The sequence below is a fragment of the Ascidia mentula genome, chromosome 4 (genome assembly GCF_947561715.1).
Source record: "Ascidia mentula chromosome 4, kaAscMent1.1, whole genome shotgun sequence".
In the NCBI taxonomy this organism is placed as follows: domain Eukaryota; kingdom Metazoa; phylum Chordata; class Ascidiacea; order Phlebobranchia; family Ascidiidae; genus Ascidia; species Ascidia mentula.
In genome coordinates, this window is record NC_138569.1 from 2,914,680 (window position 1) to 2,940,525 (window position 25,846).

Sequence of the window (25,846 nt, forward strand, 5' to 3'; positions counted from 1 at the left end):
ATCGTAAAAAGAAAAACTAATGTAATTAAGTTTCGTGTACTATTTGGGACACATCAGCGGTTGGTTTCTTACCCAAACGCTGTACCAGTACAAACTATTTTATCGCAACGGCGTTCCGGACCGTTTTATTAAACAAAGCAACCCCTAATATGCAAATAAACAAAGTGTTTCGATGCCAAAAAAATAGTCACTCCGTACTTTTGTGAGTAACAGAAGGATACAAACCGGACAGCTAGACTGGAATAGGACTCAACTATCTCCCTTGTTTTCATGGAATATTTATGAGTTTAGGCATTCCGAGGCAATGCTAATCGTCTGAGCTGTAGATGTCCTTCGACCACCGTACATAAAGTGGTCGCTAGTTTAATGGAAAGTTAACTATTACACAAATTTCCTTTTAAACCTTTTTGTCTGCCCTTCTTACACATTCTCCTAGACTACTTAAGGCACAGAAAAATATGTTATTTTGAAACAAATGAATTATCATAAAAAACAAAAAAAACGTTTTTATTAAGTACCGAATTATTAGTTAGATGCAGGTGCATGGTACGCTTTCCAAAACGCATGAGGTGTTATGCATCCCAATTGACTCCGTAACCCATTGTAGCTAATGCATTTTTGAAAGACCGACAAATATATGACTACGGATTTTTAAGCACGTTTGAAAGGGAATGATTGATAAGACCGCTATTGATTTTGTGCAATAAGTGCACTTACCTCAATTAAGAAACTCACGAAATTTGTAAGACATTTTCAGAGTTTCATTGTATGGCGCGGCTTTGGTAACCAACAGCTCTTTGCTGGCCGCTGACGCCATTGTTTTATACGAGAAGGAAAGCGATATAATTATTAACATCTGCCACAAGCATACTGACAATGACTATGATATTTGAATGTCATTACTCATGGCATATATATGGCGAATAAATGCATTTCCACGTGATATATTTAAACAAGGTTACAACCAGTGCCGAAAGTAAGCTGTACCAGCAGTAAAAGAATTCTTGTCGGTACGCCGTTCTGGTAAGAATTCAACGGCTGGTGTGTCCCAAATAGTTAAGAGAAACTTAAATTTAGTAAAGTTCACTGATTTAAGAAATCTAACTTTGTATGCGAAAGCACAATGGTTTATTTCTCTTCGAGTAAATTCAATCGATCCGAATTTTTTTTTTTTACTTTAAATCCTGCATGACTTTAACAGTTAAGATGCGATGTCCAAACCAAAACAACATTAGTTTTTAATTATTGCTTGGCCAAACCTAAAAAAGAAGGAACCTTGCATGTTTAGCAAAAATTTAGCAAATTAATCTTTTTTTTTTTATGAGACCTTTTAGGTCGAAACAGTGGCCATCTGTCTGCAGCTTATACACAAATAATCTTTTTTTGATTGTCAAAAAGAACGCTGAAGTGTTTCATGCAATTGCATAACAAGGCATGGGTCGCCCCTCTGCACAGGTCTGCTGTCTAGCACTCACAGCTATAGTATCGAAATAATTGGTGTTCAGATCCAGCTGGCTGCCATGTCTGCAAACCTATTTGTGAATAATGGACCTGTGACCAAAAGATACTGAAACAAGTGACATGAATGTTTTGAAACTTTTAAATAGCATAACATCGAGGTTTCCTATTGAAACTATATGTCTATCGCACTTTTCTACATTAGACTTGCAACACAAGCATTATTTTATACAACAGTTGCATGTTTTTCACTGTGGCTCAAGGAGATTAAACAGGATAAGAATATGTGCAAACATTTGGAAACAAAAGCAAACAAACAAATTAAAAGAATTAAATTACATTTAGGTTGAGGTTATAAAAGTGCTGTTTTTCCAATATCTGCCGTGCAGCCAGCGCAACGAATGACTATATTCTGACGTTACCGAATTCCATTACTTTCATTAAATGCCAACCCACTTATACTATTTTATTTTACGTTATTTAAAATCCAAAAAACATAAAATTGTAAGCGTGAAAGTGATTTCGTGCATTTTAGTTTCACTGACCCCGGTTTGCGATCGATCCCAACACTTGGTTTCCCGCGAAAAATTGTAATCAAACGTGACTTAAAGGGGGAACCCCCCTAGTAACTTTTGACCTCGGAAACCACAGAAAGTTGGCAGTTTCTTTCCCAGAGGATTTCGTCAGACTAACTCAATAGTCATTGATTGTAATTACGAACCGCGCAACTTCCAAAGTAAGGAAGTTATTCTGATTCCATTTCCGCTGTGCTTAACGTGATTTCTTCGTAGTCCGATTCCGTGGAATGGAATATAAAACTCTTTACGGCCTTATTCGAGGCGCGCTTTGTGATATGCATTTGGTGTTTACTGTATAACGAACCGTTGTGAAAAGTTCGGCCAAAGATACTTCCAAAAGGACACATGCGTACTTTGCCACTTTGATGATAGGTGGTCGTGCCAGAGACTGGGAAAAATATGTAATACACTGTTGTAAAATTAAAAGGAAATCTGTAAAATTTTGAAACTTAAAAAAATAATCGTACGTCAGTTTTCAAATGTCAGACATTTTGACCACAAAATAGTGCATAATTTTCCTGATACACGATCCCAAACCATGAATAACGTAAAGGAATATTGGGGCATAATTTTGGGAAAACAAGAAGTTCAGAATAAAAAACAAAACAGCCTTAAATTTAGCCGATTTCTACATGTATGGGTTTGGTTATTACTCTATTTAAAGGTCCTGATATTTTGCAACATTTATTTTTTATTTTTATTCAGTTAATCATGTTTTATAAGGCGTTTAAAAGATCACCGCACTCTATGTTCGAAGGATCTGCATAATTAAGTCGCACATGACAAATTTTCCAGCTATAACATTTTATTTATACCAATCAATAAAGTTACCCAATATCAACCAGATCTGACAGAGGTGGACATGCCAAGCTTGTCAATAAAATTAAAGTTGGTTCTAAAACCGGGCGGTTTTAATTTATTTCCAATACAGAAACAAACAAAAACATATCAAAATAGCAATTATTACATTCCGGAACTTCTGATTGAATTTGGTGACATTCCGAAAACATTCAAATCGATTCGGAACGAATCACGTGGCAACCGAGCAAACCAATTTCGACACGTGACCTGCAAAGGTCACTGTTGGTCACCGGGATCTCATCAAAGTGTCGTATTAATTTTGATCCTACGAGCGAGAGAGGTTTCCGAAAAAAAGAAAAAAATCTCTCTCGTTTTGTTGTGTTGGGGAAAAAAGAATGCTGCCGGATTTTGTTGAGCGCCAAATTTTTCGCCGAAAGCAACACGCACTTTGGCAGTTGAACAATTGCTGTTTTTTGTTATTGTGTATGAAAACTAAAAGATCATGAAAAAAAGGTTTTTGAGGAGAATGTTGTGGCTAAAAGTTTGTTACAAGTTGTTGAAAAGGTTTGTTTGTCGTGGGAGTATAGGGTTAAGTTCTGTACAGTCCTAACGTATAGTGTAAGCGATGGAATTTTGGTGTTACCTTAGCACGTGGTGATGCAGGCAAGGTGACACTTAGTGGTTCCTTGCTTTAAAGTCACGAAAGTCAACCAGACGTTTTGACTCCGCCTACCAGCACACACCAAAGCACTTTGTGTTCGTTTGAGGAACCCGAACGTGTCATTGCGGAAAGTCGATTTATGACAAATGAGCCTGATAGTGAGGTTGCGACACAACTAATGCATTACGCCAACTATTCAGGTTGAAACCCAACTCATTGAATGGAGTGTATTGACACGAGGCCAAATAAACCTTGCTAAACGTGTAAATTTTTGGCCTACTGTGTGCGCTCTGCAAGGATCGTATAGACATATAACATATACTACATATCCAACTAATCACATCACAATGTGTGTAAAATTGTAGCGCAATTTACTGCGCAGCAATTGATTTTCATAAATATGCAGCGACAACGCTAGACCACACGTCAAAGTGATGCATTTTCATGTTGCTGGTTAACGTTACGCAGGCGCAACGTGTGGTTAAGTGGCTTCTAAAACGGAAGAAATCGTTTGTCAACGCAGAGATACATTTTATACAACATTTTACCCTTGAGTGAGTATTTGAGAATATGGTCACTTTGTCTTGTGCCAGCAACCAAGCAGCCCACAGCTGTTTGGGTTTTTGGCGGGCAATAGCCTAGTGTTGACCGCGTACACACATGGGAAATAGTTTGAATTATTGTGGGGATTTGGGGACGCGGTGTGCAAAGAAATTGTCGGAAGCTTCAGTCAAGTGTGGTCAGTAGCAACAGTGTTTCACGTAGTAACATTTTTGTTAAGTTTCGCGTGTGGCTGTATATGGCCAGGAGCAACAAGACTTGATGTATGGAGGTTCCCAAACTTTTCAGATCGCGACCAATATTTAATGACAATATTTTTGGCCGACCGCTTTAAAGATATTAAGACAAAGGGTGATGTGTCACCACTGTATGTGATTCGTTTCTTCAAGGATGGATCTTGCGCACCTTGGTCCATCCCTGGAATATAACGACTCAAACTTCGCTGCCCACTGTGATTGGAAAGTATGTAATTGTGCAAGGAAAGACATTTTGAGTTAAATATTTTCGTTGCATTTCACATTTATTATAAAAACACGTTAACAGTTTTTGCAAAAAGTTATTTTAAGAGTATTCTGAATTTGTACAAAATAAATGAGATTATTATGTGCGAGGAAAGCCTATCTACATGGGCGATTTGTTTGGTCTCAAATGACTTCGTGTTATTTTGATTTACGTTCTTTTTGGTGATTAAGATAGGTGATAAAAATTTGCAATGTTGCGTCATAATAATCAGATTTCTAATACTTCCTACAAGTAGTGTTTTCGAATCGGTTCCAACTTCACCCTGCGGTGCAACTGGGCATCCTTTTTCAAGCAGTCAACGGGCCAGTGACAGTTGCGTTGAACAAAACCGGCCACAGGGGACGTCCAACTAAATACCTGTTTAATTACCAAATCCCCGTTTCCAGCTAGCAGCTTCCTCCCTGCGTCGCGTCGATCGATACCTCTGTGAAAAGTTTGCTTTACGAGTTTAGCGAGCATAGGATTAAATAAAGTGAGTTCATTTCTCAAAAACGGCGGTAAATCAACCTTTAAAGGTGGTGGTTGGGGTTCCATACGCGGGAAATCCTTTTTGTGAATCCCCTATGGGTTTTGCAGCGATGGAAAGTGACTGGTATTGATTGCCAGAACCTTCCCCTAAACACTCAAGTTGGTCTTTGTATGATAGATTTAAACGCAAAAACTGTCCATTCGGATTTATTGATGGGTACCGATTTCACGATAAAAAGGTTGTTGAAAAATCATGCTTACGTTGACGTCGCTAAAACCCAAACCAATTCGCGTAATTTTTTTCCTGCCTTGGCCTAAACCAGTGTTTCCCAAACGATTTAAGCTCGTCAACCCTAATAGTCTGTAAGATATTTCGGACTTTAAAAAGCAAATCTTACCAATTTATTCTTGCTGAGTTCCGCGGCAAAAAATAAACATATACGGAAACACTGGTTACAGCAAGCTTATGTCGTTTAAACTGTATATATCTGCTATAAGCGTTGTTGATCCAGTCAAAAACAAAATAAGTTGCTGTAAACGATTTGTACAAAAAAGTACCGGCCCGTCTGTTTACAGCATGAAGCTTTAAGGATAATAAGGACGTTTTTTAAGTTGCATATAAGTTGTATGCAGACGTATGGCAAAACAGTTTTTCCTCACAAGGATCTTACGTTGAATCAACCAAACAAAACATCTAAATGAAAATTGTTTTCGCTATCAAGTGCCAGAGAATGGTATAAGGTAGTTCGTTTTGAAGTAAAGTTCAAAATAACGGAGGCGTTCTGCAATTCACGAAGCAGCCTCTTCCAGAACTTTGATTCGATTGCGGTTTGAAAGATCTCCACGACGCGCTATACCGTGCTCTTTAGAGAAGAGCTCCCTTCGATTTTCTGTCCAACAAACGTAAACCGCATCTGTGGGGTAAAGTTATTCTACCTGCATTTCATTCCCACTCATTTGCATTCATCAGGTTTTTGTCACATCATAAACCTTTCTTTTCCGGCACCAACAGACCTTGTGTGACCGTAAATTGTGTACCATACCGCAGTTTTAACATACAGCATAGGTCATCCTAGACAAAAATATCTTAGCGTATGCAATATTGCTTTGGCGGCCGTCTGTTTTCGGGTTGCTTCGTTTAACGTGTATCGTTTGAGAACCAAATTTATCGAACGATCCACAGCGTGCGGCAACATACGCAAGGAGAAGTTTTCTCCGTCTGCTGCTGGTTAAATCTCCTAATAAGGCGTTAACCTTGTTGCTTCGTAAACTGCGTCGATTCAGACTTTTCTCCAAATGCGTTGCTCGATACAAAAGCGGTTCCTGGTAAAATCACCCGACTTTTGTGAGCTTGGAAGCTACAATTATTTACCTTGTGTTCACCATAAGACCAGCGAAAAATTTGCCAATTTTTATTAAAAAACGCGTTGCAAGTAAAAATTGGAGAAGAAAAAAAAAATCGTTGTAACGGTAGCGGGAGAAAAAACTTCAATGAGAAAAGTACATGTATGTTCAATCAGAAACCCATCGGGCAAGGAACCGAAGTATTTTAAAACAGCGAGGCGAGTATAGGTTGTCGGAATGACGTCGAAAGGGTTTTAGGTGTCAAGCATTCTTTTACCCCGTGCGGCACGTTAGTATGAATAATTAACACATTAACGGTTTCATTACGACGCAAACCTCCAAGGGCGCTTTATTTAAACACTGGCACAAGAGCCATGATATTACCCACTACCATTGCGCGTGTTTAAAAGATTTAAGAGAAAATTGATGATTTCTGATGAAAAGACAGACGCCGACCGTCATTTGTGCCGAAACGTACACATAAGACTGCTTGAGGCTCTCATTAAAATAACATTTTCATTTGGTTGTAAGTAATATTTATGTACTTGAATGTAATTAAAAATCATGTGCTACGACAATACCGGCGGCGATATTACATTCAGTGTCAAGGTTCAAGGCCTCGGTTTCTTTCCAAATATCAAATTTAGTCCAGGGATTTGATCTTTCCCTTGATATATAATCAAGTAAGTAACCTTTGAAGCTTGTAATAACATGTATTGATGAAATACTCTATATATGTTTGGTGAGGAACTGCGCGTGTTAGTATACGACAATATTTGTTGCCTTAATAGTGTCAAAAACAATGAAAAAGATTCTTCTTGTATCAGACACTGGCGATGCTTTTCTAAACAAAATGCATTCGTTTTAAAATCGAGAAACACATTTTAACATCTCACTGCTTCCCTAACATCAGTGGTGCTGCCGGTAAACAAAGGATTTTTGTGTCCTCCAGTCAGCATCACCCGCTGAATAACAACGTACAGCAAAAAATGAAGTCGATTTATTTATTCGCGGAAATAAACTGACTGACTGACTTACCAAGCTGGCTGATTTTAACCTGGAAACAAACGTTTCGTAATTGTGGTAATGATTATACGTTAGGTGGAAATCGTCTAAGCTTTTGCAACAGAATGGGGAATGATTCCCAGAAACGAGTAATGAAGTTGCATCTTATCGTTGACCAATTTTGCAACCCGACGCATTATACGCATTTCATTTTAACCGCAGCGCCCGGGCCTTTCTCTTTTTTTTCTCTTTATTTCACCTCATCCGTACATTAGCTGCCACGAAATTACCTACCACAACGACCTTTTGTGGCCCCCCCGAACAAATTTCGCCCCAGTAAATGGACACAGAGCTGCCATTTAAGAGTGCGACTCGGAAAATTCATTTTATTTACTCTGCAAAATCCCGTGTCAAAGTAAAAGCAACGTAAAAGTGCTGATTTATAACGAAGTCCTTCGGACGCTGGACGCCACAGTTCGCCGTTTCCCGGAACAGTGAACAATTATTTCTGCACCGCCTGCTCTTGGTGGGCGTTGGTAACGGTTTTTGGTGAGCTTCGGTGATAAAACAGAACAGTTTGCGACTTTACGACCTTGATGTAGTTGTTGATAGAAGTGTTTGGAAAAGTATCGGAGTCGCCAAACAGTATTATGGGCGATTTGGTATCTTTTTTAGCATGTTATAGGAAAGAAAACCTTTAGGCATTTGTCGTCATGTTTTTTTTCTGACATATATATTTCGTCTACAGTTAGGCGTCGTCAGTATCACTTGCAACACGACGCGTTTCACAAAATACGAAATAAGTCAAACAAAACATAAACTGACGCAAAGGTCAATGGACTGTGTATTAGCGCACATCCTGTCAGCTTCAGTAGGCTGTTGACAATAAATCCATGTAAACAACATAGCCGAAGCAGTAATATGTTGACGTAGTTCAATCGTATAAAGGTGTTATTTAACAGCCGATATGTTATTGCCAGGTTAGTTTCGAAAACAAAATTCACCACCACGAGCCTTCTACAGGAAAACCGTTTATTTATCAGCATATATGAGCGTACAACACGACAGACTAGACTATTTTTTTTCATCATCGGGATTTAAACCCAGAATATCCTGGCCATGAATCCTGATCAGATTTTCTTCTTGGTTTAAGGGTCGGTTGCTTGACCAATGTTGCCAATCGCCTGCCGACAGGCTAGACTGGCTAAGTTTCTTGCTAGTAAAGTTAGACCCGACGTGTAGTTTCGCGCCTGTTGAAAGAACAGCCGTGTCTATTTTGATAAATAGTTTACATAAAGGTGTGTCAGTCGCTTTCTATACAACATATCCGCACCCGTAACCGATAAAAAAATTATTTATTTTAGTCTCAAGCAGCATAGAAACGTTTATTACGACAAGTCGGCGGTCTGTTTCACTCAGGACAAATACATGTTTTAAAAAAGCATCGTGAGTGCCTCAAGACCAACTTATGAGAAAGGTACACTGTTACCTCTAGCTCGCAATGATGGACACAGCTGAAACGTTTGGAGTATAATGGGAATGACTCCCAGTATCAATTAAAAAGAATCTATTTTATCTTTTAAACATTTCGCTTTCTAATTTTTTTGAACTCGTGAACTCCGTACCTAATGGGTTGAACTCCGAGTTTAAAAGCTTTGTTATCTTGCCAGTCAGTCGCTTTTAATTAACTTTCAGGGTTGCATACACTGCATATATGCATGCCATATAATGTCCCACAAACTCCTAAGCTGAAAAACGAGACGGTCCCTACAGCTTAGACTATAGGACGCTACATAATTTATTAAGGCATCTTGGTGTCACCCAATCAACATCCCAAAGGCATCGTCGAACTTTGGATGTAACCTATCACGAGTTGTTGATTTAACCAACACTACATACAGACGTTCCCAAAAGTGTTTTGCGAACAAGAGGAGATTTTGGCAACTATTGTTAGCAAGAAGTGGATCTTTCGTGCTTGAATAATCGTGTTGCCAGTTGATGATATAGGTTTGATGCCAACCTAGCTATAGATGTCATTCGCCGTGGTATATATCATGGGTTTATAGGAGCAAATTTTTTTGTTGTGAACATCGCCACCGCGTAGGCGCAGCAGATACGGCCACGTGTTCTTAATGGCAAATTGCTCAAAAAAAACTTAGACTCAAATTAAACGTATGAAAACTTCAAAACTTACGAATCACAGATTTTTTGTGGGCATGGGGGTCGTGGCCTTTTACACGACTGTCAATGATTGACATTTTAAATCTCAATGACGTTTTTTGGCGGCTCGTAATCCTTCAAACTTAAAATTAAATTAAACGAAGAGAGAAAAAAACGGGTTTTAAACGGGACGTTATGAATTAATCAAAGACACTTCAATTCTCTCAAAACTCTATCATAAAATTGCCCTTTTTTAAACCACCTACCATTAAGAAACGTTACGAAAGCAACTTGAAAGCAGCATTGGCATTGACAAACTCCCCATCAGCAAAGCAAACTGAATTTACGGGTCCACTTAGAAAGTAAGCAAACAGTCGAATCGAAAAAAATTGGATTTGACCTTGCGTCCGCTGAAGTCTTCTGCATAGAATAAGTCCCTAATGGCTTGCAATGCATTCCTGACGGTGGCTAGCGGTTGCGCATACTTTCATTAGGCATTGAATTGCTTGGTCGGACTGGAATTGGCGGTGGGACACAAAAGTATACGCCATCATACAGTAGATAAGTTACTCCTTAGGAAGAGAACCATTGGCTTCCGAATCAGTCAAATGTTTCGTCATGGCTTTAACCCTCGCAATAAACTCTGCTACTTTTCTGCTTTTCTCAAAAAAATATCAAGTCGAGGTTGTTATAAGAAGAATAAAAAAGTCGAGGTTAGACACCGAAATAACTTTGCAATCTTTGTTGCAATCCAGAGTTGCAGCTCACAAGTCACAATAGGGCAGTATTTTTGCAGTATGCTGTAGCACAGCACAGAAAACAAAATAAATGAGGTCTCATTTGAGCAGATTATACCCCATATCTGTTGACATTGAACTTCACCAAAATAAGCACGTTGTTATTTGGCGACACACTAAATAAAAATATGATTTATTTCAGTTATATTGGCGATTTTTGAAATCTATTATTAACTACGTCAGGGTGATCAGCTTTTCACACTCGATTTGTTGGTTTGTCGGCGAGGAGGCCCAAATACGCCGACCGCAGAGCGCCATGTTACTTAATATACGCATTTCGTGCAAAAGAGCCAATCGGAATTAAGCGCGTGTTGGCAAAGGCGATAATGTTTTTTATAGTGAGTTGCAGACTGTTTCAACCTAATAGGTATCATCAGTGCAGCTATTGTGTGACCTTTAACGCACTTGTTAGCTAAATTCGTGGTGCTTGTACAGCCGCCAAAAAAGCGCATGTCTGTTTTATAACACACTGTACGTATAAACTAAGCACGATTCATAGAAAAATAACACAATATGGAAACACTGCATTTTGACTACTGGCGGTGAATACACACTGTTTGATATAAATTGTAGTCGTAAAAAATTACAACGCTGCAACCAAACTAACTAACTTCCACCTTTTAGATCCAACGGACTTAAGCATTATTTATAAACGTGTTTGATTGAAACGAAATGGATGCGATGGCGGACGCCGGAGCAGTGACCGGGTTTGAGCAGTTGTTTGAGAACTCAACGTCGGGGGGTCGCGACAGACCTCACAAACCAGCAAAACACCTTATGTGGATGTTCGTGGCAATATCTGTCATCGGAATACTAGGTAAGGTTTTGCAAATGCACAGTGAATATAAAAAATTGGACTCTTTCAATCTACCCGCCAGTTGTATACGCTACAAACTAACGTCGCTTGAGAACACTTTTAATGCTGCAGTTTAATGTAATTTTGGTTTTACTGTGTTTTTTGCTTTCCAGTTGCAACTTTAAAACCCTAATGATATACATAAACTTCAGTGTTGAATTTCCCATTCCTGATATAAATGTATGGTTTACTGTTAAAACAACATCGATTGTTGAAATAACAATAGTCATTGCATAAAAACGATTATTCTGAAGCAGCAATTCGTTGTGAACGTAATGAGTGCATGAATTCCATTCAGTGAGTCCCAAAATCCATTTGTTTACTAATAGAGCAAATACGCTGGATAAAATCAGCAGTCAAACCGCTGGGACATTGAAGCAACAAAACGTGCGGTTTCCTGTATTTGTGTGTTCGGTTCGCCCATCCCAAATGCGTTGCAAATTCTAAACAGCGGTAGCAGCGTTCCAACCACCCAATAAACATACCCGGGTGAACCTACCTTACTCTATAATAAACTATTGCTGTTTTCGTGAAACATTGGAACCCAGCCAATAACTATGAGTTGAACCGGCAAAACGGTTCCCCAATGACTACAAACATCCTCTTATGCGCTGGCCCCGCGCATCACAACCTGTAAGTGCTGTAAATTGTAATCAAAACAAAGCTCACAATTTGCGCAACAAGAGATTGTTCAATAGAAATAATGATACCAATATTTCAAGTGTGTTAACATTTTAAGGTGAATATTGCTTGAACATGAACACAGATATGTGGGTGAAATTAAAAAACCCTGAAAGCAATCAAATTATTTAAGAACAGCCAGACTGAATACCCACTCCATGGATAATATCTTTGTACTATATTATATTGGTATTGACTATATTGATTTGCCGCTTCGTGTTTTTGTTTATTCCGAAACCCATCTCCACTAAATCCTCGCCCTACCTATTGGACACAAGGAAAAGGTTGTTTTTATCGATCAGCTGAAGGTATGCCGGCATAGGAAAATGTCATCTGCTTTCACTGGCCAGATATCCAAAATTACCAACAAAAAGTGGTTGTATGTGTTAGTGCGAACTTTTATTATCAAGTATACAGAAATGATAATTTCGCCTAAACTGCATCTTCAGTTTCTGTACTTATTTAAATACTGCTTTATTGAATAAGTGCAGAAACTGACAAAGCCGTTCTAAGCGAAATTAATATCTCCAATTCCCGCCACTCTTTGCGAGTAATTTTGGACATGTCAACATTATGGAGGCGAAAACCAACGTGATTTATCGCGAGTTTAACGCGATTCGTCCTTCTCTGACGTGGAGGGGACGACAAAAACCGAATCACGTCAACGACTTCCCGAAGTAACCTTGTTGATGTTGGAAGGTCGCTTGCGCGGTTGAATTAAGGCGCGCTTGTCGTTTTCGGGTGCCTCGGAGGGCAACTTCGACGGCCAAATTTGATCACTTTTACATTCTAGACTTCGGTCGTTGGCGTCAAGTTTGCTTTCCTGCGTAGTCGACTCGACCATGGTTGCCTTGAAGCAGTCGCTCTTAAACGTTTCCGCGTGGGACGCATTTGGAAAGTTTCAGTGTAATTGCGAGATGCCCTAATTATAGATGTATCGGTGGTAGAAGGCTTGACTGGGTATTTTCCTGCATTTTTCCCCCAAAAAACTCATTTTTTTAGTTTTAATTACTACGCGACGATCTTAAAAATTCGAACGACGCGCCACGCACAGTTTGAAAACCACTGAGTAAAATTGTTGTAATGTTTTTAGTGTGGATTTTTCACTCATAAATATGTTGTTTTTTTTCTGCACCGCCAGAAACCTGTTTTGCGACATTTTAGGTTGTTCCTTTAGCCGAGGAAAATGCAATGTACAACATACGGTGGCAACGTAATAATCTTACGTGGCTGGGTATTTGGGAAGCCCGGTGTTCATACCATAATCTTTCTGACGAAATTCTGAAACAACTCTGTAGCATGCGCGCATAATTTTTGTAGCATATTAATATTGACCTGGAACCGCCTGGTTTTGTTTTTATTCCCACTGTCTCTTATTTAACATCACAGTTTAAACACGTGAAGTTCGAACACGACTCGAAAATTTATCTTAATTAGGCCTGAAAGTAAAATTAAGACCCAAATGCCAGAGAGTAAATTCATTTTTTTTCAAACAATTGTGATGTAGCGAATTTTATTTGAACTTAAACCCGAACTTGAATCGGAAATCCCGATCCGTCCACAGCCCTGATTAACATTTTACCTTTGGTCGAAGGTTTGCGCAGAAAAACAGCACGTGTTCTATTGGTGCGGAGGTTTGTGCACTGGTAGTTTTTTTGTTTATTGATTGTTAAAGTTTGTTGGTTGAAGTTTGGTTTCTTTCGACCTCGACTTTTGAATGATTGAAGTCTCGTCAAGAAGCCGATGTAATCAATAACCAATATCCTGGCTCTCCAACCAATAAAGCGAAACTTGATTATTTCAGACTGTAAAGCAAAGTTCATTGGTGATAAATAAAGAACAATTGTTTAGATTTAGCGGCGAAAACTTGAAACAGCGACTTCTGCATCTATTTTTAATTAGAAATAAAGAGGAATTAACATAACTTGAAACTAAGACTTCTTCGTTCCTTTTTAATTAAAAACATAAGATCAACGTAATTAATTATTTTAACAAGTGTTTGTCGTTGGGTTTCAACGTCAACACGTCGTTAATTGCACGTGACAGGAAGATTTGCTGCAGTTCCTCGGCGGGTAGTGATGCTCATGCACGCATCGTTGTGGCGTTAAGGGGCAGGGAAAAAATACATGTGGCTCAAGTTGATCCGGACAAAATATCAGCCATTACTAGATTATATTCCATTTATTTTCTTATGCGATCCGTGTAGTTATTAGAAAGTTATATATGTCCATGGTTGTCAATGGAGTTCAATACAAAATATACGCAGCACTTTTTCCAAAACTTTAGCTTTGCTGACCGATAGCGGGTTGGTTGCTGCGTAAAAATACACGATATGATTGACTAATTGAACAACTACAACCAAGTTTGGAATGTTGATATTTTACTTTGTTTTCATCGAACAACTCAAACCAGCGCTTCTCAAACCGTCGGATTGGGGACCGGTAACGTTATGTGGCATACCGCTCCGACCCCCCCAAAAAAACTCCCCAAATCCTTTCAGATTAAATGAATTTCTTATGGTTCGAAGTGGATACTTTTGCTATGTTGAATATTCTTGTTTATCAATATTTCCTGTTCGTCATATTTCAGGTTACATTTCACGAAATCTTCGGGGCGCAAAACTAGTTTGAAATTTAACCATTTCGCCAAGTGCAAAAATGATTAAGAACCACTGCTTTAAACGGTCTTGGAATATCGACCTCGTAACATCAGCATTTGTCGTGTTACATTCGCTGCTCAATCCTAGCAAATGCAATAGACTCTCATACCGTACACAGATGATATTCTCCTTACATGTTCTGACATATACCCACACGCCATGCATTTTAATCGATTATATAATTGGTTGCGAAAACCAATTTTCTCCAGTGCCAATTTTATCAGGTTATGCGATCTGATCTGTTCTTGCAATAATAATGAGGGGCCAAATTAAAATGAAGATTAAAGAAATCCACGTAATTTCCTGTGCCGATTTTTGCCGGCTCCAAACCGATTTTCTCTGACAGTCCACTGCTGTCTATTATTAATTTATTGCATTTATGTTTTGTACTCCGGGTGCGCAATTCCATTAAATATTCTTGGGATTATTATTTTGTATGTTGCACCAGACGCCTCCACGTGACCATAAAACAGTCCGTCCAAGGTTTGATAACATGCTCTGATAGTGCTTGTCAGCAAAACTTGTGGCATTTGTAAAATATTGATGATCTGGATTCACTTACATACTTGTGACGTAACACGTTATGCAATCAAAGTTTCGGCCTCGATGACGTAACAGTTCAATAATTTTGGTATTCTGCTTTGATGTGACAAACACGCAACGATTGTGCAACAAGTTTAGTGTGTTGCCGTGCGTCTATACCTATAGTACTCGTATATTGCTAAAAAACGTACTTAATTTTCCGCTTTAAGCAATGTGATTACTTGGTAGACTACGTATTCCGTTGGTTGCTATACATGCGCAACTGAACTTGACGGCATTCATTACCATCACGTGGATATGCCACACAACGCCAATATGCGCATGGACAATATTTGTTCGTAACGAAATTTACGTAAAATCGGTGTTACCCAAAATATCTCGGCCCTGTGGTGTATCTGGTATCGGTATTGATTCGTTATCGGATATTCCTATCAGAAAAGTGTTGTTACGTTTTTACACCATAAGGCCGGATACCGCTCTGTGAAGGCTTCCAGGCGATGTGTGAATTCGTATCGATCACATGCAGGTTTTAGTGACGTCTGGTCAACATGTGTGTGTTGCTTTGATGTACCCTATTAGTCCTATTAACATTAAGCGTTGATCTCCATGTTGATTAGCTGATGTAAATCATTTTTAAAATCAAAGGGAAGTGTGATTGGTCGATATTTCATTTTAATAAATTTTACTTTCAAAATGTGTACAGTATAACTCTGATATCTTCGGCACATGAATTTATGACGAAATGTACATTGCTGTCTTTTCGCAGGAAACAGCTTCTCCATTGTGCTGGTTGCTAAGAAACGACGAAGCAACGCGAAAATTCTTTCCGATATTTATCGCGTCTACGTCATCGCGCTGGCGGTGGCTGACAATGGGATGTTGTTCTTTACCGGGATATTGAGGTACAAGAACATGGTATAGGTTGTAACTGATGTAAATTCTTTGAATTATAGATTAACCACAAAACTTTGTTTCTACAAAACTCAAATAAATGGTAAAATACCGCAAATACCACAGAAACTTAACTGGAAATGTACTTGCATAGAACCACTGCATTAAATAGTTTCAAATCTGTTAATTTGCATTATGTTGACGAACACAATATTTTCTTACGGTTTTACCCGATATAAACCACATTTCGCAACAGCAGCCTGCAATATAAAGCAACACATGATCCCGATATATCCAGGAATTACCTGAATGTGGTTGTCCACAGATATGTGGTGATAGCGTGGTTCTACAAACCGGTGGAAGCAGGCTGGTGGTACGAGATCCACGTATGTCGGTGGCATCGGTTTTTTATGCACACATTCCACAACGCCTCAGTATGGCTTCTCGTTGTCATGGCTTTCGATAGATTCCTGGCCGTCTGCTGCCCCTTCGCCTATCGTGAGATGAAGCATCAGCCGAACAACGCTATAAAGGTAACCGCTGGGTGGGGTAAAAGATCTTTAGTCTTGTGAAGATTTGCGAGCCGTGGTCATGTCGTTATTCCACCCAGTTCATTTTCTCACACAATTTTGGACGTCTAAATCAGTGTTTCCCAACCGATGGTACTTTTTTTTTAATTTGCGGATATAATTCGAATTGAAAAAATCGTAAGTGATCTCAAAATGTTTGTTACTTCATCCCCTAGGTTACTTTGTAACACGCAACTAGGTGGTACGCGTCGATATTGTTTTACCTCCAACCACAAAAAGTTTGGGAATCACTGGTTCAAATGATGGACTTATACAAAAAGTTACCGTACCATGTTTGTTTCTAAAATTTGGGCTTATTTTCACAAGTAGTGTCTAAACAAATGCAAATGTGCTCATTTCTAAAAAACCTGCTTATTTTGGACTTGCGTGCTTTGTTTTCCCCAGTTTTTACTATGTCGATGGCAGCCCTACTTTTACATCAAAACTATCAGGTTGTGATGGGTGCGCAAGGTCAACCAAACTTTAAAGTGTAGATAGCTAATTAATGAGAAAAATAAAGTATTTGCTCTATGGAATACCACGAATATGTAACTACCAGGTACAATGGTGATCATTTCTGTTGCGCTTTTGGCATGGGGGTTTAACCTGACCGCCATTAACCCCGAGCAGAAAGACTGCAATTAGGAATTAAACTGTCTTTTCGTGTCGTGTGTTTTCAAGTCTGTGGTATTGATTTAGAACAGCATTATATAACTCTCTCTCAAAAAATCGTATATCTCTGTCAAGACATGATTGCGCAAGCAAAAATCCATCAAAAAACATAATTACGATTGGTTGGCGCTTGTTGTTTTGGTAAATGTGCTCTGACATATACAAAACTGGCAATTTTTTGTCCGTCGTTGTTATTTTTAGATATTTTCCTCGAATCTGAGGCAGGTAATATCGACATTATGCCAATTTTCCACCTTTATCAGCTGAAATTTTCCATCCTTGATTGACTAATCCCGAAAAACGATCGATTGTGTCTTTTTGTTAGGTAACAAAGCCCAAGAACCTCGATTAAGCAACGGGTGTTTGTGTCTTGGATTAACGTCATAAGCATCTGCTTAACTGACAAAAGCACGTCAATATTATCAACTTGTCATTATTTCCCTGACTTTTACAAACAAGCTGTTTACCCGGGAAAACATAACCAGATATTATTTTGCTTGTGTCTTACAGCATGCAACTTCGGTGTGAAAAACTAATTAATTTCAGTGGGAAAACCAATGCCAATGTGCTGACCATTATTAAGCAAACGTTTCGAACACCGGCACTGGTAACTGATGATGAGCGCCGCCGTGTTGAAAACTTGTGCTTATACCGATAATCAGCATCTTAGAATTGGCTTTCCCATACAACAAAACTCTATGCAAAAGAAATTCAAAAACTTTGAACATTTTAAATTTAAAAAAGGCCCATATCGTGCCAAAAGTATTAGGCAGCACACGTACACTGAACCCATAAGATCTCAGTTTTGTTAAACGTTCTTTTCAATTTATGCCAACAGAATATTAAACCCAAATTATTTCATTTTTTACAGGTTGTAGTTGGGGCATTCATGTTGTCTCTGGCATTCGCAACCCCCTTTCTAGCAGTCGGCCCGTTGTACAAAAGTGAAAGTTTGGAAGTACTGAAGAAGTACGTTGATGACATGGCGGTGATCTGTCCCAGAAAGGAAAAACTTTGTCTCCTAAATAGCGATAATTTAGCCGTGGAGAAGCCGGCTACATTGATTTCGGCCTACGACTGCCAGCACGCGGAGAGCAACGTGATAGAAAGACTTATTTCTCCACATATTCATGTAATCAACGGGACGAGATTGATCCACACCGGCCTCGACAATACTACGATAAAGTAATTTTATTTGATTTAGCTAAAATTCGTTGAGAAAGTGTGTTCCACGAAAATCTTATAGGATTCCATAAACAATATGTTGTGAAAATACTTGGTGTTTATAGGCTTGTGCCGACAGCAAAACGCTGCAGTTTTGCCCTCAGCCTTTTGCTATATTTGAGAATTTACTGGATATACATTCAAACATATCAGGCTACAAGTATCCAAAATTACGCAATCATCGTTAGTGCGATCATTTTTAAGAAATATCAACAGAAATATCAACAGAAATTTTCGAGTAATTTTGGATGTCTAACATTTGAGAACAGGTCACAAAGCAGAATAGGCTGATTCATGTGGTCTTTATGGCATTTTTTTCTCTGCTATAAGTATACATAAATGAAAGATTATTTTTTTATTATGTTAGACTAGTCGTTGGATGCTCCCTGGAGGCCTTTATGTCGGAGCAAAACGCCTACACTATCAACGTCATCTTCCACATCATCCTTGCGTTCCTGCTTCCTTACTTTGTGCTCATCATCTTGAACGCGGTCATCTTCTGGAAGCTCAACTGTAGAAAGATGGATTCTGTTTCTTCCGCTGAAGGACGCCAACGTTTGAACCGTCGTATCACCGTAAGTACAACACCTTAACGTACGTTATGTCCGAGCCATATACCAGGAAGAAAACCTGAGTGTTAAATTTAATTATACAATGAAGTGCGTTTTTTACCACGCCGGGATTCGAACCCTGGATATCCTGGCCACGAATTCCGATGTGGTAAAAAAAACGCACTTTGTACAATTAAATCTAACACTTTTCCATGTTAAATAATCAGGGATTGATAAATACTAAAAATAGTATAGGTATAATGTTAAGGTTCGAACAACGCTTAACGAAAAGCATTTTGTACATATGAGTAATAACAAGTACATGAGTTATAGTTGTAAATTCCAACAATTATAAATTTCGGATCTGTTTGAATATGCGGTATACTGACGATACCTGTGATTATGCAAAATGTGTACCGGTGAAAATGAAGACCTTCAGACAAAAGACAGTTGATTTATATTGGTACAAATAGGTGTTTGTAGTTCTAACGGTAACCTATACGCAGCCACACAAAATTAAGTGGATATGATTCTTCATTCATAAAATTTTTTCCTCAGGTTATGAAAAACGGTAACCTATACGCAGCCACATTTTCCTCAGGTTATGATGTTAGCCGTTTGTGGAACGTTCATTCTTCTCTGGCTACCTCAAGTCCTCACCCTGCTATCCCACGTCGATGCGCATGCGCACAACTGTGACAAGGATTCCTACTACAGCTCTCTGGCGGCGCTTAGCGGAATTACAAATTCAGCTCTCAACTTTATTCTCTACTGCCTCACAGTGGCTAAATTTCGTCGCGAGGCCGCTCTCACTCTGCATTTGAACTGTCGTTTTCCCAAGGAAAAACCCTTTGTCCGATCCCGAATTGCAAGTGGCAGCGGGAGGTTGACCACTTGGAGGCAAACGCATAGGCGAGAGACGAGTCTTGGTCGCAAACCCGCAAACGACGAAACGCCGGGAAAACGGGTTTATGCCGACTTGCTGAACGAACCACAAGCAAAACTGTAGTTGACACGTGATTATATATTGCTTGCAACATTCTGTTTCTTCTGCACATCATACGGCGATTTTTACTATTGTTTTTCTGTGCCCGACACATTTTGACACTGTCGCGGGTATAACCGGACCATCCCGACAGCACTGTGAATGTTTTTGTTTTTATTTCAGTTCAATTTGGAACAAAATGCGATTTGTTATACATTAATATTGCAAAGTTCCAGTGACTCGCCAAAAAGTCAAACAAATATCCTGCACAGTAGGAAATAATATTGAATCCCAATGAGTTGAAACACTGACTGTTTCGATAACTTCAAACGGTATTTATTCCAATACAACATACTGTGGCGACTCGTGCGTCCTCGGTTTGCAGACGTGTTTGAGATTGTTTAGTGGGATATAGGCTATTACAGTACCAAGTGGTAGACATTTTTTCACTGAGACGATTGATAAATTTATTAATCGAGAATTAGATTTCATTTTGAAGTGTTACTATTTGGTACTAAACCAGCCATTGAATTTTGCGTTACATAAGATTTAATTTTAAATCATCTAGAAACGACAAAAATAGCGAAAGCAATTTTGCTACAACTGTAACAGTGCTAACCACTAGTGGTACGCGACTGCATTCCAGGTGGTACGCGAGCACTTTTCCGTAAATTGCAGACATAGTTCGAATTGAAAAAACGTAAATGATCCCAAAATGTTCGTTACTTCATCACCTAGGTTATTTTGTACACTCAACTAGATGGTACGTGTCGAAATTATTTACCTCCAAGTGGTACGCAACCACAAAAAGGTCTGAATTCAAAAACACACAAAAATTTTCGAATCTAGTTGATTGAAACAGAATTTTATGTACGAAATCACTTCAAAGTTCGATTAAATTTAATGTCGGTATATGCTGATGTTAGTCTTACAACAAGTTTCAATGAAAATAAAGCTGTTTTGCAAAATGTTGGCAAATGTACTGTCCGCTCATCCAGGAATTGAGTAAATTTAAGCCGTGCACGCACTAACAACACGAACTTGTGCAAAAACTTTTCTCTGTTAATAGTCGGTCGACGCCCCTGCTTTACGATTTCTTAAATTTACTAGAAAAAAAACACAAAATGTCTGCTGCATTTAATAAAGCTGCTGATGATGTCAAGGCTTTGACGACCAAACCAACTGATGAAGACTTGCTGTTTTTGTACGCTTACTTCAAGCAAGTAACAATTGGCGATTGTAACACCGACCGGCCCGGAATGTTGGACTTCAAAGGAAAAGCGAAGTGGGATGCGTGGAACTCAAAGAAGGGGGTTAGCAAAGAAGATGCTGAAAAAGAATATATCGATAAAGTTGAACAATTGAAAGCAAAGTAACTTGCATCACTAATTAGATGTATTGTTGTCCAAAGACCATTAATTATATGTGTGTTCAAAATTACTAAAACAGTAAAAAATCAAGAAATATATATATATTGTCCTCTTGCCTATAATTCTTCCAAAGCAAGTTTAAGTGCAGTCGTCAGTCATATGCCAAATTGGAAACAATTTTGCAAAATTTATCTCTAATTGTGCAAAAACAGTATCTGTTGGATTTAATATAAGAAAAAGGTTCACAATTAAATGGTTGCCAAAAAAATAGTGTACAAAATACAAACTTTTCATTCTGGGTTGTATGAATTTGTGTGCTACTCTTGTTTTTACAGTACATAACACCTCTAAAAAATCAGTGTTTTGCTGACCCCGTCCTATGTTCCAATAACAAATGGATGCAATTATCACATATACAAAACCATAATATGCATGCCATTATTCAGTGCCATTTTTAACAGTTCTTACTGCTGGTCCCCGAGTGTTATAAGACTATAGTTTTGATACCTGTGTTATGTGTTTCTGAACAATATTTGTGCAGCTGTTATAAATCTTGGTGGAAATATGAAAATGTTTTGAAATATCTTATATGTTACTATTTCGTACTTGAAAAACCCTACCTATGGACGCTCCACCAAAACTTTTTTTACTTCCAATGTATGCAAAATAATAGTACTGTTACACCATCTATGTTGACATGATGTGTATGATTTTTGTTATGTTTAATGAAGCACCCAAATTATTTCAAAATCATTTATTAAAAGAGGTACAAAATTTACTTTGTTTGTGTAATGTGACAGAGGCTTTAGTGGACTATTAGTTATGCTAAAGTCAACAAAGGTAATTTCTGCTGTAAGTAAAAGATCTTCTTCCCGAGGCTCAGAAAAGCTCCCCCTTCTTACTTTGTTCACCAAGGATCCTTGTCCACTGTGTGATATTGCAAAGGAAGAATTGAAGCCATTTAACAATCAGGTAGTTTGGGTGAACACTATTAAACAAACCAGTTTTTTTGCAAAACTGAGATTTTTAAATTCCTTTGAAAGTGAAATTTTTCGTTTGTTTCACTAAAATAACTGTTTAAAACTTGTGTTATTGCACAGTTTAGATTTGAAACTGTAGATATTACTGACAAGGAAAACCGACGGTGGTGGGACAAGTACAAGTATGATATTCCAGTTTTTCATTTTGAGGGAAAGTTTTTAATGTGGCACAAAGTGGACCAAAAACTTTTGCAAGAAGCATTGAAGGAACATAACGAAAAATCAAGGGATTGATCATCAGGTAGAAAACTGTATAATTCTCCCTAAAAGATAAATTTTGTATGCTGCAGACATATACTCACTGTTCGACCGAAGGCCTCCTCAATGCAGCTTGGATTGTCCAAAGCTGCACTAATTTGTATCTTATGGCCTGAAACTGGCAATCTGTCTGCAGCCCACAAAATTTTTATTTTGGCCCATGCTTATTTAAAAGCTGTGATGATTAAATTGCAGTGATTGTTTAGCAATATGAACCTACAGACTTTGTGGAAAGTGATTCAAAAGAAAGATGCTGGGGTGTTGAGTGAAAATTTGGCCCACATTGGTGAAGAGGAAAGCAAAAAGCTGCTTTCGTCTGTCCACAAAAAATCTGGGGACAACTGTGCACATCTTATGTCACGCCATGGGAAGCTTGCAATGTTACAAATGGCAAGTGAACATTTTAATCTTTTTCTGGAGCTGGTTAATCTGGACAAGAAAACCCCTTTGCATGAGGCTGCTTCCAATAGGCACGCAAACATTGTTGAATATTTGATATCCAAAAAAGTGGCCGTCGATCCTTTGAAACATGCAGATTGGACGCCACTTATGTTAGCTTGCACCAAGGAAAAGAATTTGGATGTTATAAAGTTACTTGTAGATGCAGGAGCCAACACAAACTTGGTCAACAAGGTTTGGAATTTGTACAGTTGTTTAGGTTTGCACTTAAATTCAGTATGCCACAGGCAAACATATTAAAAATAGTGATTTTCACATGTTGTAACATGCACAATTTATGAAAGTTTAAATTAAAAACTTAAAGCTTTTTTGGATTGTTTTTAGGATGGTTGGAACTGTTTGCACATTGCCAGTCGTGAAGGTGACACCGAAATCTTAACCTACCTGCATAAATCGAATCCAATGTTATGTGAAGCAGCCAGCAAAACTCAACGCACTCCATTACACACTGCTGCATTGCATGGTCAAACAAACGCAGTAAAGCTGCTAATAAACATCTTCAAAACAAAGTGAGCTGCATTTGTCTTTTTGTTCAAAAGTTTTTTTGCAACAAAATAATGAAATTAAAAATAAAAAAGGAAAATGTGCAAAATAGTTGGGGTGACAAAACTGCCAAACAACATTTGAATGCAAACGTTTGTGTTATTTAGGTAACAATGTGACAAATCAAAATAGTTTAAAACCCCCTATACTCGCATGTTTGAAACAGCCACGAAAGCCCTGATTCTTGTGGAAGCACGCCGCTAATGGATGCATGCAGAAGTGGCAACGTGGAAACAATGAAAGTGTTGTATGACCTTCATCGAAGTGGTGTTTTTGAAACTGATAAGGTTGGCAAGAATTGTTTGCACATATCGGCTGAAGCAAACAAACCTTCCTCCGTAAAATTTCTGGTGACGGAATGCGGTATGAACGTAAATATTGCTGTCACTAAAGCCTCCATTTCTCAAGGACAAACAGCCTTACACTTGGCTTACAAAGAAAACAATAGTGAATGTATAGAGCTTCTTTCATGTCTTGGTGCATCACCGGATATAATTGATGCGAGGGGCAACAAACCAGCAGATATGAAATTGGTGAGAGGTGTGAAGTGGTTGAACAAATTACAGACCTAAACCTTTGCTTCTTCTAACACATTGTATCTTGCAACTTTTTGCCAATGAAACCAATCATCCTTTACTTTTTCTGGTGCTTTTACGAATCGGATATGTGACTGGTTCGTAAAATAAATAGTTTGACCTTTTACAATTTCAGCATTTTGCACACATTTCCAAAACACCTTTAATGGTGGTGTCTAATCCATGTTTACATTGAAGCAATTAGTACTTGTAACACAAACAACATTAAATAACAACGGTGCATAAGTGCAACTACCTATACCTTTTATCAGTGTGAAAGTATTTTTGTTTAGCCATGTAGGCCTATGCCCCTGCTATCCCAAAGTCATGTAGCAAATTAACCCACTTTTACAGAATACTGCAAATCACACCCCAAAAAAACTTGTCTGGCTTTGTAATATAATTTGCACTGTTTTCAACAATTTGAGCTGTAGTTTTTCACAAACAACATAAAAACGTAATGGGCATAATCTGTGTTTGTTGTTATGACTTTCTTTGTTTTTCAAGTACTTTTTGTTTGACGGCTCCCGCTAAGTCTGGATGTGTAAAATATGAGGCAGAAAATTCCCTGATATTGTTGGGTCGTCTCAGCAACAGTTCTCTGAAGTTAATAGAAATGTGGTTAGCATGTGTTTCCTTAAAGTTAGACTAATGTCACCAATGTACGCATGCATCAATGTAATCTAACAATAAGTTTTGTGGTATTACATTTTATCACAAAAAGCATAACTTAAATGTTAATGAGGTGAAAATAGCAGTGCAGTCTTAACTGTATAAAATGTGGATAACAGGATACTTAACACATCCACAACCCACTAAACTAATGAAATGCAACAAGGCGTACCTTAAAAAACCTGTAATTAGTACTTCAACTTCAGGATGTGTCCGGAGATATTCCTCATTTCGCATTCTGGTTTTTATCTTTTAAAGCATTTAACAGTTACGAATAAAATTGATAAATATATTATGACTTTAGGGTAAAGGTCAGCAACCCATGACTTGAAATAGATGGCAGGCACACACATTTGAGAAAAAAACTATAATTTAAAGAATAAAAAAACCTAAAACTAATGATGCGTTTGGTTCTGTACAGGATGTGCAAGTTCACTGAAAGCATGTGGTGATGGTTAATTTGGTTTAATTGCACAGTGAAGGGTCGAAATAATCCCTGCCAACTTGGGTTTTGTGACTCTGAGTATGTCTTAGCTTGGTTAAAAAAGATGTTAACTAGATCTTTGTATTCCAAAGGTTGTCGACCCCTGCTTATAGTACTTGCATTGGAAACGGTCTTATTGGTTGTAAAAGAAAAGATATGTAACAAATATGTAAGCAATCACAGGTTTATCCAGTCAATCTAACAGATTTCTATTATTTTTCGCCAATAAGTATTGAATTTAAGTGTTGCTCGTAAACCTAAACTTACCTTAAAACTACTCAGGGCAACTTGCTGCTCATCAGACAAAGCTCCCAAGTCGTAGTCTTCCATACCATGTGGGGGAAAGCGTTCTGGACGAGCCATGCTGTTAAACAGATGTCAAACAACTTACTTTTAGAGAATTTACCTCGGCATACGATACCTTGTTTACAAAAATAACTCCGGTTGACAATTCGTACA

General features: G+C 38.3%; 4 protein-coding genes across 5 annotated transcripts; 3 read left to right on the forward strand and 1 right to left on the reverse strand.

The window, feature by feature from the left end:
• Positions 1-10,988: 10,988 nt before the first annotated feature.
• On the forward strand, positions 10,989-20,248 carry LOC145897442 (uncharacterized). The gene is made up of 6 exons (XM_082985742.1): positions 10,989-11,172; positions 15,861-15,996; positions 16,311-16,518; positions 18,098-18,411; positions 18,818-19,025; positions 19,603-20,248. The coding sequence occupies exons 1-6, from the start codon at positions 11,028-11,030 to the stop codon at positions 20,008-20,010; spliced, it is 1,419 nt and encodes a 472-aa protein (XP_082841868.1). The 5' UTR covers positions 10,989-11,027; the 3' UTR covers positions 20,011-20,248.
• Positions 20,249-22,160: 1,912 nt separating this feature from the next.
• LOC145897444 (glutaredoxin-like protein C5orf63 homolog) lies at positions 22,161-22,630 on the forward strand. Its single transcript, XM_082985745.1, has 2 exons — positions 22,161-22,328; positions 22,457-22,630. Exons 1-2 carry the CDS (start codon positions 22,179-22,181, stop codon positions 22,628-22,630), a joined length of 324 nt encoding a protein of 107 aa, XP_082841871.1. The 5' UTR covers positions 22,161-22,178.
• Positions 22,497-24,837, forward strand: LOC145897443 (ankyrin repeat domain-containing protein 16-like). Of its 2 annotated transcripts, none has more exons than XM_082985744.1 (4): positions 22,497-22,637; positions 22,861-23,287; positions 23,438-23,622; positions 23,823-24,837. In XM_082985744.1, the coding sequence occupies exons 2-4, from the start codon at positions 22,865-22,867 to the stop codon at positions 24,226-24,228; spliced, it is 1,014 nt and encodes a 337-aa protein (XP_082841870.1). In that variant the 5' UTR covers positions 22,497-22,637; positions 22,861-22,864; the 3' UTR covers positions 24,229-24,837. The 2 variants fall into 2 exon arrangements, with proteins under 2 accessions (XP_082841870.1, XP_082841869.1); XM_082985743.1 differs by having other exon boundaries at positions 22,512-22,637; positions 22,850-23,287.
• Positions 24,610-25,835, reverse strand: LOC145897445 (RIIa domain-containing protein 1-like). The gene is made up of 3 exons (XM_082985747.1): positions 25,655-25,835; positions 25,076-25,152; positions 24,610-24,832 (listed from the first exon to the last, which is right to left on the reverse strand). The coding sequence occupies exons 1-3, from the start codon at positions 25,748-25,750 to the stop codon at positions 24,715-24,717; spliced, it is 291 nt and encodes a 96-aa protein (XP_082841873.1). The 5' UTR covers positions 25,751-25,835; the 3' UTR covers positions 24,610-24,714.
• Positions 25,836-25,846: the final 11 nt, after the last annotated feature.

Excerpts from the sequence above, each read along its gene's own strand:
- LOC145897442 (XM_082985742.1), top strand. The coding sequence starts at position 11,028 with ATGGATGCGATGGCGGACGCCGGAGCAGTGACCGGGTTTGAGCAGTTG. Across the intron at positions 18,412-18,817 it reads CTCGACAATACTACGATAAA|ACTAGTCGTTGGATGCTCCC; the intron begins GTAATTTTATTT and ends TTATTATGTTAG. Across the intron at positions 19,026-19,602 it reads GTTTGAACCGTCGTATCACC|GTTATGATGTTAGCCGTTTG; the intron begins GTAAGTACAACA and ends CATTTTCCTCAG.
- LOC145897444 (XM_082985745.1), top strand. The coding sequence starts at position 22,179 with ATGCTAAAGTCAACAAAGGTAATTTCTGCTGTAAGTAAAAGATCTTCT. Across the intron at positions 22,329-22,456 it reads TGAAGCCATTTAACAATCAG|TTTAGATTTGAAACTGTAGA; the intron begins GTAGTTTGGGTG and ends GTTATTGCACAG.
- LOC145897443 (XM_082985744.1), top strand. The coding sequence starts at position 22,865 with ATGAACCTACAGACTTTGTGGAAAGTGATTCAAAAGAAAGATGCTGGG. Across the intron at positions 23,288-23,437 it reads ACACAAACTTGGTCAACAAG|GATGGTTGGAACTGTTTGCA; the intron begins GTTTGGAATTTG and ends GATTGTTTTTAG. Across the intron at positions 23,623-23,822 it reads ATAAACATCTTCAAAACAAA|CCACGAAAGCCCTGATTCTT; the intron begins GTGAGCTGCATT and ends TGTTTGAAACAG.
- LOC145897445 (XM_082985747.1), bottom strand. The coding sequence starts at position 25,750 with ATGGCTCGTCCAGAACGCTTTCCCCCACATGGTATGGAAGACTACGAC. Across the intron at positions 25,153-25,654 it reads TTGCCCTGAGTAGTTTTAAG|ATAAAAACCAGAATGCGAAA; the intron begins GTAAGTTTAGGT and ends ATGCTTTAAAAG. Across the intron at positions 24,833-25,075 it reads CTAATTACAGGTTTTTTAAG|AGAACTGTTGCTGAGACGAC; the intron begins GTACGCCTTGTT and ends TATTAACTTCAG.